At 42.4% G+C, this 20,982-nt stretch overlaps 1 protein-coding gene across 2 annotated transcripts in view; it reads right to left on the bottom strand.

The window, feature by feature from the left end:
• Nucleotides 1-12,756: 12,756 nt before the first annotated feature.
• LOC147031776 (uncharacterized) overlaps nt 12,757-20,982 on the bottom strand; it is a 40,721-nt gene continuing 32,495 nt past the window's right edge. For both annotated transcript variants that reach the window (XM_085867339.1, XM_085867347.1), the window contains exons 9-14: nt 17,402-17,484; nt 16,697-16,859; nt 16,481-16,546; nt 14,939-16,156; nt 13,277-13,378; nt 12,757-13,189 (exon numbers count right to left, since the gene is read on the bottom strand). In XM_085867339.1, the coding sequence (XP_085723465.1) occupies nt 13,082-13,189; nt 13,277-13,378; nt 14,939-16,156; nt 16,481-16,546; nt 16,697-16,859; nt 17,402-17,484 (1,740 nt within the window). In that variant the 3' untranslated portion in view covers nt 12,757-13,081. The remainder of the gene's footprint in view (nt 13,190-13,276; nt 13,379-14,938; nt 16,157-16,480; nt 16,547-16,696; nt 16,860-17,401; nt 17,485-20,982) is intronic.

Genomic DNA, 20,982 nt, shown 5'->3' with positions numbered 1-20,982 from the left:
CAAGTATATGATTCAATTGAAACAAAATAGTGATTTTAAAGGTTGTAAAAAAACAAGCTCAAATGAGCTAAGATCCTTCCTCTTAACGATGACGTCATAAAAAATGAATATGACGTCATTGTGATGTATCAGGTTTGAGATAAATTATCTGTGCTAATGCCCGGCTTTATTCCCTCAAACAAAATTCAAACAGCTTGCCGAGTTTTGGAGATAATGGTATAGGGGATTTCCATTAGCGGCGATATTATGACGTCAACTTTTTTTCGAGGAAGAATTTCCAAAATCGGAGATGGTTACTGTCTGCGCAGGGTATTTTTACATGTATATGCCAAGTTTCAGGAAGTTTCGATGAAAACTGTAGGCTGTGAAACAAATGAAACAAAAAAAAAAGTCAAAAAATAGGAATGACATCATAAAAATTGATATGACGGCATTGTGATGTATCATATGTGCGGTAATTCATCTCTGCCAATGCCCTGTTCGATTCCCACAAACAGAATTCAAAAAGCTTGCCTAGTTTCGGAGATAATTTTTTAGGCGATTTTCATTAGCGGAGATATTTTGACGTCATAACTTTTTTTCTAGGAGGAATTTTCAAAATCCGAGATGGTTACCGTCTGCGCAGGGTATTTTTACATATATACGCAAAGTTTCAGGAAGTTTCGATGAAAACTGTAGGCTGTAAAACAAATGAAACAAATAAACAAAAAATGTCAAAAAATAGGAATGACATCATAAAAATTGATATGACGTCATAGTGATGTATCATGTCTGCGGTAATTCATCTCTGCCAATGCCCTGTTCGATTCCCACAAACAGAATTCAAAAAGCTTGCCGAGTTTCGGAGATAATTTTTTAGGCGATTTCCATTAGCGGAGAAATTTTGACGTCATAACTTTTTTTCTGGGAGGAATTTTCAAAATCCGAGATGGTAACTGTCTGCACAGGGTATTTTTACATATATATGCCAAGTTTCAGGAAGTTTCGATGAAAACTGTGGGCTGTGAAACAAATGAAACAAAAAACAAAAAATGTCAAAAAATAGGAATGACGTCATAAGAATTGATATGACGTCATAGTGATGTATCATACGTGCGGTAATTCATCTCTGCTAATGCCCTGTTTGATTCCCGCAAACAGAATTTTAAAAAGCTGGCCTAGTTTCCGAGATAATTTTTTTTGGCGATTTCCATTAGCGGAGATATTTTGAAGTCATAACTTTTTTTTCTAGGAGGAATTTTCAAAATCGGAGATGGTTACTGTCTGCGCAGGGTATTTTTACATATATATGCCAAGTTTCAGGAAGTTTCGATGAAAACTGTAGGCTGTGAAACAAAAAAGTCCACAAGAACAACAACGTGAGTAAGACTTAGAGATCCTCCACGAGGATCTAAAAAAAAGATTGAAGTTTACCGCTGTTGCCGCAGTGGCTGTTACACCATTCTATCTGTAATGTTACATTCATTCTTCATGCCTCTTGTTTGTGTCCTTTATGACGTCCTTTTAGAACAGTAACTTTCCTGTTTGGAAAGATTTTAAATTTTGTTTGACTGCCAGATAGGTAGACAGAGGAAAAAAAAATATCACTCCTGTGTGCGCATGTGCAAACGGGACAAATTCAGGGGCAAAGTACTGCGAAACTACAGGTTCACTTTCCAATTCATGGTCTGATTTGTGTTCAAAATTCATTCAAAATTCAACACTCAATTGAACTCAAGTTGTTCCTCAATCAAAACTGATGTTTGTAGATGGATGGACGGACAGACAGACAGAGAGACAGACAGACGTGAACCAATAACTTAACCCCGCTTTTCAATTTGCATGTTTTCTTGCCCACCCTGTACTTCTCTTTTGTTGGCGCCCCAATGGTTTTAACGGGCTGGCAGGACGGCCTGGAGGTACGCACACTCACCTCTAAGCTGTTAGCCTGGGTATGAACACCGACCCAGCTATAAAGTGTCATCCGAGTGTTTCACAGGCAGGGTGGGTGATTCATCCATGTGTGTACTGTTCCTTGAATGGTTGCTGAGCCGGGTGACCCATGTGCTAGCATTTGTTAGTGGACGTTAAAGGATCCCACAGTGTCCTTCACGAAGAGTCAGCAAGCTATCACTGGCACCCTGGCCAAATTCCAAATTCCTGCCATAACCTACAGATTGCATTGCATCAGCAGCACAGCCACTCACTCAGTCAATGATCCTACCCTGCAACCTTGTGCTGCGTATGAAAGAAGTTTGATTTTAACAAATTTTCTGACAACAAAAGTTGAGCTACAATCACAGTCACAGATAGAGCATCAGCCGTTTTTAACAATAGGCTGCAATCATTGCATGTCGTGACGTTCTCCAGGTCTTCAGCATACGAACGCAGGCGCACACACACACACACACACACACACACACACACACACACACACACACACACACACACACACACACACACACACACACACCCCACGGAGAGTCATGAACGGGTGTCTCTTCGATCCACAATGTTCACACATCCTCATCACACCAAGGTAGCCAATTCCATTGTTCGGTCACCCAATCTTGGTGTTGCCTTGCAAAGTTCAGTCTTTTCACCTTATTCTGTGGTCTCGGTGCATATTCAGTGCTGGATGAGATGTTAATGTTCAGTCCTGCTCTCATTTCATCTGTCAGCTGCTGAATTAATTTTCTTCTGTCATGTAAGCTGCGGAACTTCAAGTGGTTGTCTTGCTTTGTGGGAGGGGGAGGGGTAGGGGTTCCTTTGGGCATTCCCACCCCTTTCTTTTCTTGTAACAAGCCAGTTTATTTCACACAAAGCAAACTGTACCTCACCATTGTAGATCTTCAGTTTTTCTGCTATTTTCATCATAGTGTTATTTCCTTCCCCCCTCCGAGCATAATTTGGATCATCATACGCTATTCTGTTGAAAGTTGCTTCCTTAGCGCCATCCTGAACCCACTTGTAGACTTTGAACAAAGGAACAACTGATGAAAGCTAATTTCACATATTCACTAATTTGCAACTTCTATTGTGGTTTCTTGTAATTTGCATAAATGCAACTCATGTTAATTACTTCAATAATTGATGATTATTTGTTGTACAAAAATCCATAAACCGTTTCCTGCATATTTTCTTTGTGGTAAGTGGACACATTATAATATACTCGTATGTGCCCGTACATGCGAAAAAAAACAAAAAACTTTCAAACCGCGTGCCAGAAACAACAACCACACAGGCCGTTCCTTCGCTTTTGCGTGCCCATACGTGCGTGGCCGTACGTGCAAATATTTTTTTTTAAAACCTTTCAAACAACCACACAGGCCGTTCCTTCGCTCTCGTAAACGACGACTGGATTGGGTCATTGTGTTTATCTATCAATGCGCATAAGCAATCGAGAAATTATTAGAATACAGTAAGACGTTAGTCATCACTATCCAGAAGTAGTGTGTGCCCGTACGGAATGTTCACATCATTCGACACGAATTATCGCTTTCATTGAAGTAACAAATGCTGTGATACTTACACACACAGAGTTAATTAAAATCCAAATTAAAATCAAGTTTACATCCCTGTCTTTGCTCGCCATGACATTCGCCGCCATTGACCATTGCCACTCCTATGTCACGGTGAGGCGACAGGGTAGGATTTGTAGGAGACCTGAAAGTAGAGTGTCATTAGGTATTCCATGTTCGAATTGTTTTTGTTTGAAAATAGTTTTAAAAAAAATAGCTTGCAAAGCATACCACCAAATTGAGATGTATTTCGTTGGCAAGCATGTTGAGTAGAGCTGAATTCCTTAACACTTCCAAAGGCCACACCATTTTGACAATTGGAAACAAAAAAAAGTTGTGCACTTTTTTTGATAAATTATTTTCGGAGCAATTTTTCTTCAATAAATAAATGATAATAAAAATTGTCTCCATGTACACACCTTTATCTCGTTTGCACGTCTTCATAAACAACGTTGCTGAGGTAACAGCGCTTCTTTGTTTCCTCGTCCAGGGCAAGAATGCGGAAGCTGCTGGATCTGCCAACGTTTTGATAAATTATTAGTTTTAATGGCCAATTATTCAATTAGCGCCAACGTATTTTGCCTTTTCGCAAGGAAAAACGAGAAGAGAAGAGAAAAAACCCAAATGGCGAACGCGGCTGAGGTTCTCTGCCCCATCGGCCAAACCAACGCAGCAACGTGTTCTGTCATTGGTTGGTAAATAAATGGCCGCAGCAATGTGTCCTGTCATTGGTTGGTAAATAAATGGCCATAACTTGGGAAGCACTTGTCTGATTAATATCAAACCTTGAAAAGGCACATCCACAGGTCCCCAGCAATATACCTGGCAAGTTTCAATTAGATCAGACCAGTGGTTGTCGAGAAACAGTGGTCACAGACACACAGAAACACACACACACACACACACACACACACACACACACACACACACACACACACACACACACACACAGATTGCTGGAATTATAGAGAGATAGATAGATAGATGATATGAAAATCAAAAATAAAACCTTTTCTATTATGTACATACTCGCAGGGGTACTCGACATTGCCCGGTGATATTCTAATCCTGTTGGCATTTTGAAGAAATCAATTTTTTATCGATAATTTTTTTGTGGGGGGCAAAAACAATTCCCTACACCCACTAAGGAATGGGGTTGGGGATCATTTAATATTACCTGTCATGTAGCTACAAAGGCTCAGGCGTTATAAAGCGACTTTAAAAAAAGCAACATTTTTTGGCCTAAAACATTCCCCGGAACACACTAATGAACCTCTGAAAGTTTGATCAAGACCCATTTGGCCATCTCTGAGTAAAATGGTCACACACACACACACACACACACACACACACACACACACACACACACACACACACACACACACACACACACACATTATAGTACATCTATATTATAAAATAAGACATCTGTCTAACTGTCTGTTTATCATGCTATAACTTGTGAACGGATTAACAGATTTCAATGAAACCAATGACGTTGGATTCAGGAACTCCGAGGAAGAAAAATAAATAAATGGAAGGTTTGTGTTTGTGCACATATGGAGAAACTGCAAACGCCAATTTGCTACTCCTGATATACATATCTGCCACCTCTATCTCTCTCCCACCCTCTCTCTGTCTCTCTCTCCCCCACTTTATCATAATATTCCCATCAGCGAAGCAACGGGTGGTATTTGCTCGTGTACTTAAAGATAACTGTGATATTAAATTGACCTGAAAAGAGATTGAATTATCTTCCGAAATTGCACACTTCTAATGTAATGAGAAAAAGCACCATAAAAGTGGAAATACCCCAAACTTTTGTACAGTACTGTATTACATATAAGGTGCGCCTACTCGTCACTTCACTGATGGGTTTAATCAAAAGATAGCATGTTGTACTTCACAAACATTCTGCTTGATTCGTCCTATCATTTGCCCGAGATCATCTTCAATATGATTGGAAGTCAGCAAACATCACCTTTGTCAGCTAACCTTGTTGCTTGTATATGGCAAGGAGAAAAAAAAATCACTTCCGATTTGCAGTGAAGTTTATTGTTGGGTGCTTTTGTTTGAACCTCCGCTTAAAATGAATGAGATGAAACATTTTGAAAATTTTGAATTATTGTCACTCAGATTTCAACATCACTGTAATGCATTTTGAAGTTGTTTCAACTATTACTGCAGGTGAATTGTATATTTTATGACACAAGATAATTTATGATACTGCCTTCCACTAAGTGGCGATATTCAATACATTCACATAGACAAAACTGGGGTTTCCCCCCCCCCCACCCTGAACTTCCCACCTCCTCCAGATATGCTCCCAAGACAGAAACCATACTTGATACCCCACAGCAACATGCAAAATTCAGTTGGATTTGGTTCAGTAAATTTTTTTAGGTTTTGAAGCAGATTTTGGGTTGCAACTCCACGTTTCCTCATTCCAACGTGATCCCAGCTAACACAGAACATTTTCACATTTGAAAAAAGGTTGTTGGGAAATGATGAGCGCACGCTGTCCGTCCGTGTCCGATTTCGACTTCTCCGGCAAAACCGCTGAGCCGATCCGGCTGAAACTTTGCAGCATCGTTCCTCTCCTGACTGGTAACAGGGATTGCAAAGCTTGTTCCGGTCACGTGGCCTTGAGTAGATCAAAATGGCCGACTGGGTAAATTCCTTCAAAAACATTCTTCTCCAGACCCACCGGTCAGAATGCTTCCAAATTTGGGTTACAACACTCGGACGGGGTAGTGATGCTAAATTGTGGAGGTCATGCCGATCACGTGACCGGAAGTGTGTCAAAATGGCGGACTTAGTAAATATTTGGGAAAAAATCACATAAATTATCTCAAAAACCTTCTTCTCCAGACTCCAGACCCGACAGTCAGAATGCTACCAAATTTGGGCTACAGCATTAGGCCGGGGCCGAGATAAGCTGCAGGTCCAGTGGTCCTGTTTTTTAAATATCGAACCAATTTCATGTAAATAGCTACTTTCCTTATTATGAGTAGAATGGAAATTAATATACAAACGGTTCACAGAATTTGTGGAACTACACAGTGCAAGGAGTGCTCACAGGATCCTGTACCAGTACGACCTTAAAGGGGAACCCAACCATAATTTTTTTTTTCCTGAAAAACATTGAAAATCATCAATCATGGTCGAACCTGAAGGGGAAAAAAAAATTCAATTTTTTTTTTTTGCCAATCACAAAGTGCCCAAAAGAGCCCGAGCGTCAATTTTCGATTTTTGCCATTGACGTCACACTCCAAATCCACCTTGATCCAAATGGCAGCTTGTATAGAGAAACAAGAGTATTTCGAGCTCGGGTTCTCATTCTGATTTCACCGTCATGAGCATCTCTGAAGGTTCTCAGTATGATGAAACTGATCAGTGGGATTTTGAAGAAACTCTTGGAGAGAAAATTAGTGATGGAAGCACTTTCGGTAGAATTATGGAGCCGTATCGTTTCTAGCCTGATGCGAGCGATTCAGACGCAGATGGCAACAATGGAGTTGTTCGTGAAGATGAAAACACCGGTCGCATGTTCACTATAGATTCGTAGTTTTGTTTTTCCACTCAATTGTCGGTTTATAAGGAATTTTATATTAATTCATTAATCAGTTATATTACTCCGGCATGGACACAGCGCGACACAGCATGGACACTGCCCAAGCACACTCGGACACCACGGACAAAATGGGAGACAAATGCTTTGTCCCAAGTCGCAGACTGACCAGGTGTCTTGTGTATGTTGTGTGACTGTCCCATTTCATACTTTCCCAAGACGTTATTACCTCCACCGGGCGTAGTAGCGTGCACCTGTAATCCGGCTACTCGGAGGCTTGGGTTGGAGGATCGCTTGAGGACGGGAGCTCTGCGCTGGGCCACGCTATGAGAGGGTGTGGGGCAGCCCGGAATCATGGTGAAACCCAATCCTTATCCCTGTGTCGTAAGAGACGACCAGGGTTGCGTCAGGAAGGGCATCCGGCGTAAAACCTATGCCAAATCAGGATGCGGATCATCACGGATGATCGGCTGTGGCGACCCCTAACGGGAGCAGCCGAAAGACGAACAACAACCAGGACGTTATTACCTCTGCCACCGAAGGTGAAGGAGGTTATGTTTTCACCCCTTTCTGTCTGTTTGTGTAGAAGATATCTCAAAAAGTTGTGGACGGATCCGGATGAAATTGTATGGACAAGTTCAGCGTGTGACAAGGGCGAACTGATTAGATTTTGGTGAATATCCGGATCCGGATCCAACCACTGGAATATTTAAAGTGATTCTTCACCATTGAGAAATAGGGCCAAAAAAGTCCTGCATTGCATGATGTTTCAAAAATGTATTGGGCCCGATATGTTCTCATGGATCAGCAATTATGTGGCAGAGATACGTGCTCTTCCGCATGTCGTTATATTCTAGTTTGTGTCTGTGGTTGTGCCATGTTCATGCCGTGTCAATGTCATTCTCCAGTGGAAGGGGGAGCGGTGCTAGGGGGTAGAGGAGGTGGTAGTGGTGGATATTGTGGGGGTGATGGTTGATGAGAGATTGTGGGGGGGATGGTGGAGAGGGGAAGCGGTTGCCCGTTTACATATGCCGGTAGCTGGGTCGAGATGGTGTTACAGTTTTGAGCGACGGCTGTTTCTTTCATTTAATCGTGAGGATGGCATCCTCTCTCAATCATGGGGGATAGCCACAACATCTAGCCATCTTCGTTGTTTCATAACGTGCTCTGTAAAATGTTCCGAGCACAAAGACAAATATTTTGTCGGCCTGATCCACACGGGTATTTTGGACAAACCTAGTCCAATTTCTGGCAAATTTTGGGTCTTTCCACCATTAGTGTAGTGTGAAACCCATCTCGGTTTGTATTGCTATACAAGCACCAAGGACACATCGACTCAGCATGTTTGTTGAAAATCAAAAAATTATTCGCCGCTGAGTGTGGCATCATGGCTAAGTGTGATGAAGAAGATTTCGACTTTTAATTGCAAAATTACTTACTTTATCAATCGGAAAAGACACATCATATCTGTTTTGTAGGGTATCAAGAGATAGATTAGCACCGAGAAAGGTCTGAGTGTTTCAGCTAGTTGGTCCATCACTGCCATATTGCACTCCCAATTACATTTTTTTTGCTAAAATAAGCTGTAAACAACAATCTTCTTGACGTTTCACGAAAGTCTAAACAACCCTATTTTCATCAGGTAACTAAGCGTGTTGGTTCATATGCTCTCTAAATTGAAAATGTGCCATTCATAGTGTTTTTGCAATCAAATGATGTCCGCAGCATTTGTCTTTTACGACAGACTTAAACTCTTACCAATGCAGAAATCCGTTGTCATTATCCCAATATTCATCGTGAATATGCCTGGCGCACATCGACTTGAAAATGTTATTAAAAAAACTCAAAGGAAATAAATTGAGCAATAGTGGTGCTCCATTATAAACCAAAGTTTCCTGGAAAGGAGAACGAAGCGACCACCATGGCGATGGTAATTGGCTGGACGCCTGGTAATTTGGCAAGCCATTTTGCAGCCCCGGGGGAAAAAAGAAAAAAAAAAAAAACCAGAGGGAGAGGCCAAGAGAGATGTGTTCAGACTGGAATTGTGAAGTCACAACCTCAAAGAAGGGTTTACATGACCGGCAATTACAAAAGCAACAACAAATTGTCAACAGCTGTTTCAATTCCACTTGAAACAGCACAACAGTCCCACTTGAAAAAAAAAAAATAAAAAATAAAAATCAAACATTTTTAGGAAAGATCACACTGACTGCAGCTTAATATTAATTCGATAATATCATCCAAATGGTAAAAACACACACACGTTATCTTAATATCTTAACTTGTAGAGAGTGGGAGATGTCGTTTGAGGCACGAGAGGCTACAATGACATTGACATATGGAGACAAGAGCCAGAAAATAAACGATTTGCTGCTGTAGATGGGCACTCAAATACAGCACCTAATTTGCAAATCTCTCTCCTGGTTGGCAATCAGCACTGTCTGCCATTACCTCTCAACTGGCCACTAGCCAGCACCTCGGCACCAGAGCGCTGGACAACAACGTTCATTAAAGGCACCGGAGGACCAATCCGGCATGACTTCCCTCGCTCAAAGGTCTTGGCTTTCAAGCACTGCCAAGATACATAAAGTACCTCGACTGAGGATTTGCCCAAGGCGAATGTCTGAGAAGCTATCTATGTATTATGGGCAATGCATAACATGCGACACAATACTGGCGTCTCGCGCTACAGCATGTCCTACAGAATAACCTCTGTGTAAACTGTTATAGCATTATAAAATTAACTGCACAGGACAAGTAATCAAACAAGAACACAATGTAGTTGTGGATTGCTCACAATTATCTGCAGTTTTTGTCACAATAACTCAGCCCTGATGTTTTAGCTGAAGTGGAATCTTCACAAGATTAGGACAAACAGTGCACACAAGATATCGATACTCCCCTCGGGAAGTATCAAAACTCAACCGAAGCGATTGACTTTCATGTGCAAAAGAAATGGGGGCGAGGGGGGGGGGGAAGTTTTTTTTTTTAATTAAAAAAAAAAATTGAATTTTCTTTCAAATGGAATTTGAGACCTTCCCAGCAGAATGTCGTGCAGAGCAAATGCGGGCTCAAGTCTAATGATGCCTCACTGAGACAGGCTGGCTCACCCATTAGCTGAACTCTGTGAGAGTTGGACTTTGATCAAGATATATGCATAAAGGGCCTAAACTTTGCTCAATGTGGGACCTTTGTGCTCAAAAGCAGTTTTGACAGTGATTACAAGATTATACATCTATACAGTGAAAAGCGGGGTTGGTGGGGGAGCTTTTTGTTAGATTTCTCCCACACAAATTATGAACCAATGGCTGGCAACTCAGTGGCAGTAGAAGATCCCAAAAGCCTCACTACATAATTTAATGGCTGTAAATACACCCTGAGGATTTTTGTTTCCCAGCAGGCCGAGCTCTTCCTTCTACAAGCTCCAGCAACTTCTTATAACAAGCTCTATCGCATTGTTATTTTAGCATATCATACAAGTAAAAAAAAAAAAAAACAGAAAAGAGTAGGTTGAAAGGAAAACTTTGCCTTTACAAGATCCGTTGCTTCACAAACAACGACAAAATGGCCAACAACTCCCCTTGCCTGCGCGTGCCACGGCATGTTCAAGTCAACCACAGGATAGCTACTCACATCATTTGCTTACACCAGCAGAGAAAGCTCATAGTTCTCGATCTGTTGTTTCTGTTTTCAGAATCTGGAACTGTACAACTTCAGAATTCCCTCACAATGCCATAGATTACTCAGAGAGGTTTTTTTTTATTATTTAATTAAAAATAAGCACAATCTTTCCTTTTATGAGTTAGATTGTTTGGTATTCCTATCTGAACACAGTTCATGATATGGGGATTACATATACAGTACTGTGTTGTATTATCAATTGTCTAATTATATATATATATATATATATATATATATATATATATATATATATATATATATATATATATATATATATATATATATATACATCCCTGTAAATCTTGTAAAAGTACACTGATGTCTCCACATGTTGTGTTGCATGCGATGCAAAAAGTCCTCCAATTGATGAGTTGGGTCAGGTGGTGCATCCAGACTTCAGAGCCTGCATTTACTATAAATAGATGAGTTGTGTGTGTCATCGTTTTTTGTGTCTATTAATTATGTACATCTATTAATTACGTACTATTGGAATGTACCTTTCGACCCTCGGACTGCTGAGACCCCTTTGTCCTTTGAACACCCTTAAGATCACCAAGACCCCGAAACACCTCTACTTATTATTATTACTAGTGCGGGCCAGTAGGTGCGTGCCCGTAGGTGAGTGCCAGTATGTGCAGCCCTCTCTCGCCCCCACTCTCTCCCCTCCTCTCTCTCGCCCCCTCTCTCCCCCCCCCCGTCTCGCCCTTCCTCTCTCCCCCCTCCTCTCTCGCCCCTCTCTCACAGATATTGGTCGACAGATAAATGGCCGTAACTTGGGAACCGCTCGTCCGATTAATATCAAACCTTGAAAAGGCACATCCGCGGGTCCCCAGCAATATTCCTGGCAAGTTTCAATCAGATCGGACTGGTGGTCGTCGAGAAACGGCGGTCACAGACAAACAGACAGACAGACACACACACACACAGATTGCTGGAATTATAGATAGATTGTTATGAGTAGTAGTAGTAGTAGTAGTAGTAATAGTAGTATTTGGGTTCCAAGGCTTCCAGGCTGAAAAAACTATTGTTTTTGTTCAATAGCAAAAACACCCCCCAAAAAAACAATGAAAATTTGGTCTAATGGATCAACGGAGCCCGAATCTATCTATAATTCCAGCAATCTGTGTGTGTGTGTGTCTGTGTGTGTCTGTGACAGCTGTTTCTCGACAACCAATGGTCCGATCTAATTGAAACTTGCCAGGTATATTGCTGGGGACCTGAGGATGTGCCTTTTCAAGGTTTGATATTAATCGGACAAGTGCTTCCCAAGTTATGGCCATTTATTTACCAAACCAATGACAAGACACATTGTTGCGTGGGCGTGGCCAATTGGGAAGCGAAGCTCAGCCAAGTTCCCCATTATGGGTTACAACGTACGGGCTTTCAGAGAATTATGACTTCGTGTATTCTCATAATTTCTCGATTTCTTATGCGCATTTATAAACACCATGCCCCAAGTTATGATCGTTTTCATATTAGACGGTGTATAAATTTCGGTAACATCAGAGTGCTGGTATGCTCCAAACCAGGAAGTAAATTTTTTTTCTCTCTCTTCTCTTCTCTTTTTGTTTTTCCTTGCCACGACGTTGCGAAAAGGTAAAATACGTTGGCGCTAATTGAATAATTGGGTATTAAAACTAAATTGCGAATAATCGTAACTGCGAATAATATGCGAACCTCCGGGCCACGCACATACGGGCACGCGAGAGCGAAGAAACGGCCTGTGTGGTTGTTGTTTGTTGCTCACGGTTTGAATATTTATTTATTTATTATTATTATTATTTTTATTTTTTTTACGGGCACGTACTAGTGCATTAAATGTTGGGAGTGTCACGACTCAAATATATGAAAGAAGGCAAAATGAAACCCAAAATAAAACAAATACCATTCCAAGATGTCTCAGAATACTGACTTTTAAGATCACAGCTGGCGAGGACAGTTGGGTGTCAGTATTTGCATGGGTGGCCACAAGAAAAATGACCCATGGGATTGGGCACTGGAAGGTTTCCATTTTTACTCTTTAATCAGAAAAAAATTCCTCTGGGGTAGAGAACAGCAACGCACATGGCTTTAGCTGGCTGGTAGGAGTTAACTGAGCATGCAAAAAAAAAAAAGCAAACACACACTCAAACAGAGCAAAAATTTCATTAAAGGCCTTCATATTTTACTGCATTCTGGGCCTACATTGTACGACCTGCACGGTAAACATTCCAAAAGAAAATAAAATATATTTTAAAAAAGAAAGCAGTGGTCAACCAACAGTTCCTAGATTCAGGCATTGCACTGAAGTCCAAATCAGTAAGTGGCAAATAGAATCCAGGGCAGGTAGTCACAGAAGTCGTTCTGTAAAGTTCTCGGGAAAAACACCAGCGAATCCTTGCGTTGTGCCATGTTTTTGCCAATCAGCGTTCTTTACCCCTGTAAGCCATCCATCATCCTGCACAAAGCATTCAGAAACAACCATGAAGGTGGGTTCATCACAGATCTAAGCTGTGACCTTCCCTCAACTTCCCCATGACCTTACCTGCTCCTCTAGTGAATGAGGTGCCACCACTAGGATAACATCACCCTCCCGAAGAGTCAACTCATCGCTATCTGTGGCAGCGTACTCATGCTCAGCAATCACCTGAAATAAAAATGACATACCTTTAGGACTACTGGAGTCATGTTTAGGTCTTTATGGAGTCCTGAGAGAAGTATTTAAAAGCAGATCAGAAATCAATGTTCTTGAGTCAAAAAATATAGAATTTTTAAATATAAAAAGTCCATCCTCCCATGCAGAGCAAAACTTGTGTTTGATATTCAATGTGCATTATTTGACGGAATATTCATGGTATTGCTGTGTCTATACATAGAAGGTTGGTGCCTTGTTTGGTGTGAAATAGGTCATTTACATATTGCGTATGTGGTTGGGGAATAAAATCAAGAGAAACTAGAACGACACTCGATAGAGCGCATACCTCCGCCAGGTTGAACAGTTTACGTTTTGTATCCCATTGGCAGGCAGGATCAGGACCTGGACCTGCACCAAAATGAAATCGGCTTGTTCTTGTCAACTACCCACTCATTGACCAAATTTTATCATAATCCATCCACAACTCTTTGACGATGCATCGTTTTTAGCCCCATCTCTTAATGGAGAATCACTTTTAAAAATTATTGTATCCGGAGCTTCACCAAAATTGAATCAATTCCGTCATTGTCACACACCCAAGCTCTCCACCAAATTTCGTCCGAATCCGTTCACAACTTTTTGAGATTTCCTGCTCAGACAGACAAACAGGGGTGAAAACATAACCTCCGTCCACCTTCAGTGGTAGAGGTAATGATGAAAAAAAAATTCTCCAAAATAGTGCAAGAACCTAAGTGACCATTGACAAAACCATCCCAGTAAGTCAATCCCGATTGTTATGAGCATGACATCAACTAAGTGCATGTAGAAGGAGGCATGGCCAATTTAAAGGCAAAAATAAATAAATAAATAAAGTTAAAAAAAACCCAATAAAACTACCAATTGGCACTGTAATTATCTGCGGGAATCATATATGTATTGCATAATTAGTATTGCGAATGGTGGTGTCTGTCCGTGCGTTTGTCTGTCTCCAATTTATGGCGGCCGCTTCCTGTGCTGCATTTTAGAAGCTGCTGATCGGTTAGTTTGCATTTTCATTTCACTTTTCTTGATGCAATATAGTCACTTTACTGTCCCTTCCAGTAATCTTTAAAATCAACATGAACATTTGGAATAAAGTATATTTAATACAGATCTTAATGGAGTAACACACAATTTAAAATAGCTTTATTTTGCCCTCTTTTGAGACAAATCCATCCTCCGCCACCTGAAATTTCACCACTATTTTGCGGTGGGCGGTATATGTAGATCAGAACTTTGGCTTTGAGTGAAACCAAAAGTGCATCCCAATTAACCTTTTTAAAGTCCGTGAAATAATTTAAATTGATGGATTAACTTCAACTTTCCCCATCACTGTGGACAAGTACTTTTGCTTGCTTTTCCCGTCACTCAGGATGGGTACTTTTGCTGGAAGGAATATGTTCAGGGAAAAACCCTCAGAAAATACACTACAATCCAACAAATTGGAATTATCACTGGATTATATGAACTTTGTTGGTTGTGTTGTGGGATTGCACTTCACCATGCACCAAATGTTCCGTCGGAATTCCTCACCTTGTACAAGAAACCAGGAGGAAGATCTGTATTCTTATTTGTAGTTGGCGTGAGGTCCTTATCCTTAGCTCTCTGTGTAGGATTGTGTATTTCAAGTAACTTGGGAACGCTGGCTCCTTGCTCGGTGCCGGGACCGCTGGCTCCCTGCTCTTTGCTGGGACCGCTAGCTCCCTGCTCGGCACCGGGACCGCTGGCTTCCTGCTCTTTGCCAGGACCGCTAGCTCCCTGCTCGGCGCCAGGACCGCTGGCTACCTGCTCTTTGCCGGGAGCACTGACTCCCTGCTCTTTGCTGGGACCGCTAGCTCCCTGCTCGGCACCGGGACCGCTGGCTCCCTGCTCTTTGCCGGGACCGCTAGCTCCCTGCTCGGCGCCAGGACCGCTGGCTCCCTGCTCTTTGCCGGGAGCACTGACTCCCTGCTCTTTGCCGGGACTGCTGGCTCCCTGCTCGGTGCCGAGAACCCTGGCTTCCTGCTCGGCGCCAGGACCGCTGGCTCCCTGCTCGACACTGGGAACGCTGGCTTCCTGCTCTGCGGCAGGACCGCTGGCTCCCTGCTCTGTGCCAGGACCGCTGGCTCCCTGTTCGGTGCCGGGACCGCTGGCTCCTTGCTCAGCGCCGGGACCGCTGGCTCCTTGCTCAGCGCCGGGACCGCTGGCTCCCTGCTCAGCGCCGGGACGGCTGGCTCCCTGCTCGGCGCCGGGACGGCTGGCTCCCTGCTCGGCGCCGGGACCGCTGGCTCCCTGCTCAGCATTAGAAGGAAGGTCAGTGTAAGTAGTTGCGCCATTATTGTTTCTGGGGCATGGGCTTGTGAGCAAATCTGAGCAAATGTTTGATGTATGCCTTGATGCAATAACCTGTGCAGTTTCCTGGCCAAATCCAGGATGAACAATCATTTCTGTGATTGGAGTGATATCAACTTCATAATTTTCAGATTGACTGCAGTCTGTGTGAGATGGAAAGTCAGCTGAGGCAGGAAGTGGAGAAGGATGTGGCACTTTGGATGAAGCTTCAGGCTTAAACTCAGGGCTTGGTGATTCAAATGCATTTGGAGTAATCTGGCACTTGGGTGCCTGTCTGGGGTTTGCTGTTGGTTGCTTGTTGGTGGGAGATGCCAGAGCCGATGGTACAGGCTTGGTGGGACTGTGCACAGGCGATGGCATCTTGGTTCCCATAAGAGCAGCTGTTGTTTCTCCCTCTCCCTCAGCCGCAGTCACCACCACCTGGTAAATTGATAGCAGCTGTTAATTTTTAATTTCCCATTTTAATTAGATCGACAGTCGAGTGACAAGAGGCCAATGAGTTGGTTTGAATGGGGCCCTTGCCAATCTCAAGAGAGACAGATCCAAAAAGTTGAGGATTGAGACGATTGGATTTAGAGCAGCTTAAGAGGGTAAAGGTAAATTAGCAGCTAATTGGTTGACAATGTTGATACGAGGTTAACTCATCAAAAAAAGAGCTCTAAACTGTTAAATGGAGACTCCACGTTCTCTCTTAAGCTTCCAAATTTCTCACTTCCTGGCTGTTTTCCCTCCCATGTCACCCACCGGGCTCTGAGGGATGCCTCCAGGGCCGTTTTCTTCCTCTATGAGAGTAGTGTGACAAGGAGAGTCCTGAAAAAGAAATGTTTACCTGTATATAAGAAACAAAAGTTCAGAATGTCTGTCGAGAGCATACCGTTACCATCTCAAAGAGGGTATCTCTTCAGCATGATATGTAATCTCTTCTCAACAGTCTTATCCACTGCCCATTCGACAACTCACCTGGCTTGAAGTTTTTTTGAGTTCCTCCGGCATCGGACAATTCTCCATCGGCTCCGAAGATGAAAGAGATGAAGACGACAATGTTCTGCCCTCCTCAAGATCTATATTCGATGGAGAGTCAGCAGGAGTCCAGGGTGATGTGACTGGCCTTGGTGGTGCTTTTCTGAAAGGTAAGAAATAAAAAAATAATCACCAATAAAGCATCATGCCAGCGAGTTCAACCATGCCAAGTCAATGCATTATGCCCCCAACCAAAATGTTTTAGTTTTTAAGAAATTTCCTCCATTGACAAGACTTTTAACAATCATTTTCTTTTTGTTCTGTCAACTAATCAACTACGTTTGACGCCGCCAAAAAAAAAGCTCCCGATAAAAATGCACAAAATAAATTTTTTTAAAAAAGAGAGAAAGGAGTGATTTGGAATTTAAATGGCGTGAGGCTTCAAACAACTGTCAGAGGCTTTGGAGTTTTAAAGGGGGGATGGGGGTGAGTGGGGGAGGTTCGGAAAGAATAATCCACGGTTATTGTTTTTCTCATGTGGAGTACGGGTAAAAATAAATGGGAAAATAAACTGCAGGAGGTTATGTGTGATACTGTTATCTGTGGGAGTGCGGCAATGTTGTGTGGATCAACAAAGAAAATGTAGGAAGGAGAGCTGGAGGTGTGAGGAGGAGGAGGAGGAGGAGGAGGAGGAGGAGGAACCACCTGGTCGGGCTGCTCAAAGATGAAGTATTCTCAGTCTGATGGACTGCCAGCTGGGACATCAGCTCAAAGAGGTCATGGCTCAGCTTGGGGGGAAAAAGAAGAATTTGGGTTGCAACATGTTTATCTAATTCTCATGATTAATGTTAATGGCACAAATCTCTCAACTCACTAACAGCGTTCTGATATAATCCAATAAGCTTGGTACATAACCCTAACCCTAACCCGAAATAACATTTTTGTATATCCTTGGTTGTGTTGACAAATCTGAAACATCGCTCACTGATTTACCATGAAGAAAGCTTATTGAAACTCAATCTTGAAGGTTAGTGGTTCGAGCCCACTGACCGACACTGATATTTTAACTTAACTGCAGTGAAAGGGTAGGATGTTAGTGGTAATTAATCATTGCCATTTAATCTAACCGAGAAAGAAAGTGAATGTAAAACACTGCACCAAAGACCAGATATTTGTCTGCAATGAAGATTGCATCAAGAAATTTAAAAAAAAAAAAATTCTGCAAAATATAGGCATCATAGTGATGAAATTTTTCATGCAACATTCTGTATTTGCAAGTTATCAACGTATGGAAACGACTTCTGGGGAAGGTGGGAGCAGCAGGGACAACAGATAGATTTAAACTGGCATTGGATAAGTACTTATAAGCAATGGTATAGAGGGGTACAGGGATATTGACAGGAATGGTCGATAGCCGAACATTAACCAGGTGCGATTCCGTTGGGATGTCTGCAAGTTGGAGATGTCTGTGTTGCATCTGCATCATGTCAAGCGGGAATGTTTCACTTGCTTTATTTGTATAGTTAGGGATTGACGGGAGGTGGGGGAGGGACAAGGATAGTGATGTATCCTTGGGTTTTCGGGAATGTGACAATTCTAATACGAGGTTCGGATCAGCGGTTGCCGGTCAATATCAATACGTTCATGACACGGGGGACTTTATGCGTTAAGAAACCTCTCCCTATGTCTGTACTTCCTTGTGCACAATTGCTAGCATGGGAGTCAGATCACTCAAAAAAGTTGAAACCAAAACAAATATTCAAGAGGCTGCAGTGTGCGAAAACCGAAAGAAATGAAGCGTTCTGTACCGTCACAAAGCTCCCTCTACCGGCAGCTCAACCAATATTTTGCACAAGGCCCCAAAAGCTCGCCAGGTGCTTGGATTTGTATCTCCCATATCGGTCGCAAAAACCAAAAACAGCAGGGGGAAAAAAATACCTGACCTTGGAAATCGAACAAATTTGAGAGATTAAATAATTTCCATCAGGATTGATTTCCTGAACAAATTTTGAAAAGCTTTCGTGGTTACTTGAACGAAAGCAGCATGGGATGATCTTGTGCACTACAAGATTCTCAATAAATCACACGCACTGTCTTACAAAAATATTTATTCAATGGTCAATAAAGGTCTGGAAATTTGTGGCTTTTTGGGGCCAACAATTTGGTAAAATATAAAAAGAGCTGTTGCTTCTGGTTTAGGAAAGTCAACTGTATCCTAAGCACATTCATCAAGACAAGCGGTGGTATTATAAAAAAGGCATCCACATACTACCGAAGCAAAAGTGGTTGAACCTATTTTTTTTCCCCCACCAGATTTTTCCAAAAACCTCCTGACTCACACTCGACCGCCTCATGTCTCGCATCCTTCTTCCCCATGCTCTTAGCAGCTTCCATCCTCCTCCTCTGATTATTTACCCACAGCAAACCATCCGTTATCTCCCCTATTTCCCCCTACATGGCCTCAAAGTTGTTTTCAATTTACAGAATGCAACACAAAACGTTCAGAAGCTCAGAACACAAATCTGTTGAACACACAAAAAGTCATGATGGTCCCATATAATTATTTATACAGGGGGAAAAAATTCTACAAAAGAGTTTTTATTCCACAAAAGGGATTTTAGAGTGACAATGTCATGCAGAATGGCAAGAGTTAAAAATGGATTTCATTACAAAAGGCTTTAAGTTGATCTTTCAGAAAACATTTGGGACCATATAATCAGTAAGTATAGCAGATGATCACACCTCTTTTCTTTTTTAAACCAGATCACAGCAATGCGATAAAATCAGAAAAAGCATTCTGCTGAAAAGTTACAAAAATTGAAATGGCTGATGAATAATGCTCCATCTGGACCTGATTAACATGGAAAAATGTGCATGTGCCTCGGCCCCAAAACGAAGTGTATATACATGTAATATATATATATATATATATATATATATATATATATATATATATATATATATATATATATATATATTTACGGATTTCAGAATCTGATCCGACAAATGCATACAAACATCTCGGTCCTCAAACAGTTATTTCCCAAAATGCATGTCCAGGAGAGACCCATCCCCATGTCTGGTGGGATTGTAACTTTGATGCGTTGAGAAGGGTAAAGATTAGATTCCCTCTCTTTTGGAAAGCTCCTTTTTTTCTCTTTACGACAGACACATTCATGCACGTGAGATAGCCATTAGCCCAACGGAGGCTCGACACCAACCTCTTTCCATCGACGTTGACACCCACCTTTTTTCCATCGACGTTTGACACCCCCTTTCAGCAGCTCCATGGACGCGAACTGGCTCTTTTTCGTATCAGGCTGAACATTGAGGTGATAATTGTTGTTGACGTTTTATGAACGCTTCACGTTTTCGCTCGGTAATTCTGGCAAATGGCTACTTTCTGCCATTTGTCCAGCACCACAAACATGGCATCGTAGGCCAGGTATGGTCGTGGGACGGACGGGTTGTCACGTGCAACGATGCGCAAATGGGTGGAGTGGATTTGGCTGGAGTCTGCTTGGGGCATCGCCCAGACGGGTCACCAATAAAGAGGACGAGAGGTCCGTTTTTGTCCAGTCAGTTGGCGATAGCTGGTTGAGGTTTTTACAGTTTGGAGAGTTTTGCGACAGATTGTGTCAATTGATGACAGCTGGGCAACGGCTATTTTCGGTTCCAGTCAGACGGTTGCTTCGTCATGAGACGGTTGGTGAGCTGTTTAGATGATGGTGATGGCCTTGCAGCCTCACAGTTTCTCACAGCACCTCAGCTTCTCACAGCTCCTATCAGCTGTCCGTGGGTTGTGGCTCCTGGTGGTTCCTGATGGTGGGTGACGCTCGGACCGTTAATGCTGGTTCTGCTCGAGATCAATTAGGCCGCCCTAATTAAGATCTCATCAAGATAAGATTGGTGCTTTGCTGAGGGCACGCTCCCCGTTCAGAAAGCCACGTGACCTCTGGATAAATGGCAAAATTAGACGGTGGACACTGGAACTCGTGGTTAACTGATTGGCGTTCGCGGTTCTAAAGCAACCCACCGTATCACGAAGTTAACTGTGAGCGGTGGCCCCAGGTTCGGCTCTTCCGAGGACAAACGGGACTTAACCCCCTCATAATACACTCGGTACCCGTGGCCGTAATAATATATAAATATATATTTTTTTGTCGTGGGCCAGGAGTCTGTGGCGAGAACGACCACTAGGTGGGGGAGGTTTGCGTCGTCTCCCACCAGACTCCCCGGAATTGTAGGCCGTCGCTCCGGATAATTCCGTGAGCCAAGGGTCGCAG

Source organism: Eptatretus burgeri, chromosome 2 (assembly GCF_056783735.1).
Source record: "Eptatretus burgeri isolate ZD-2024b chromosome 2, Ebu_testis_v1, whole genome shotgun sequence".
NCBI lineage: Eukaryota > Metazoa > Chordata > Myxini > Myxiniformes > Myxinidae > Eptatretus > Eptatretus burgeri.
Note: the sequence above shows the minus strand (reverse complement) of the source record. Positions and strands in the feature narration are given on the sequence as shown.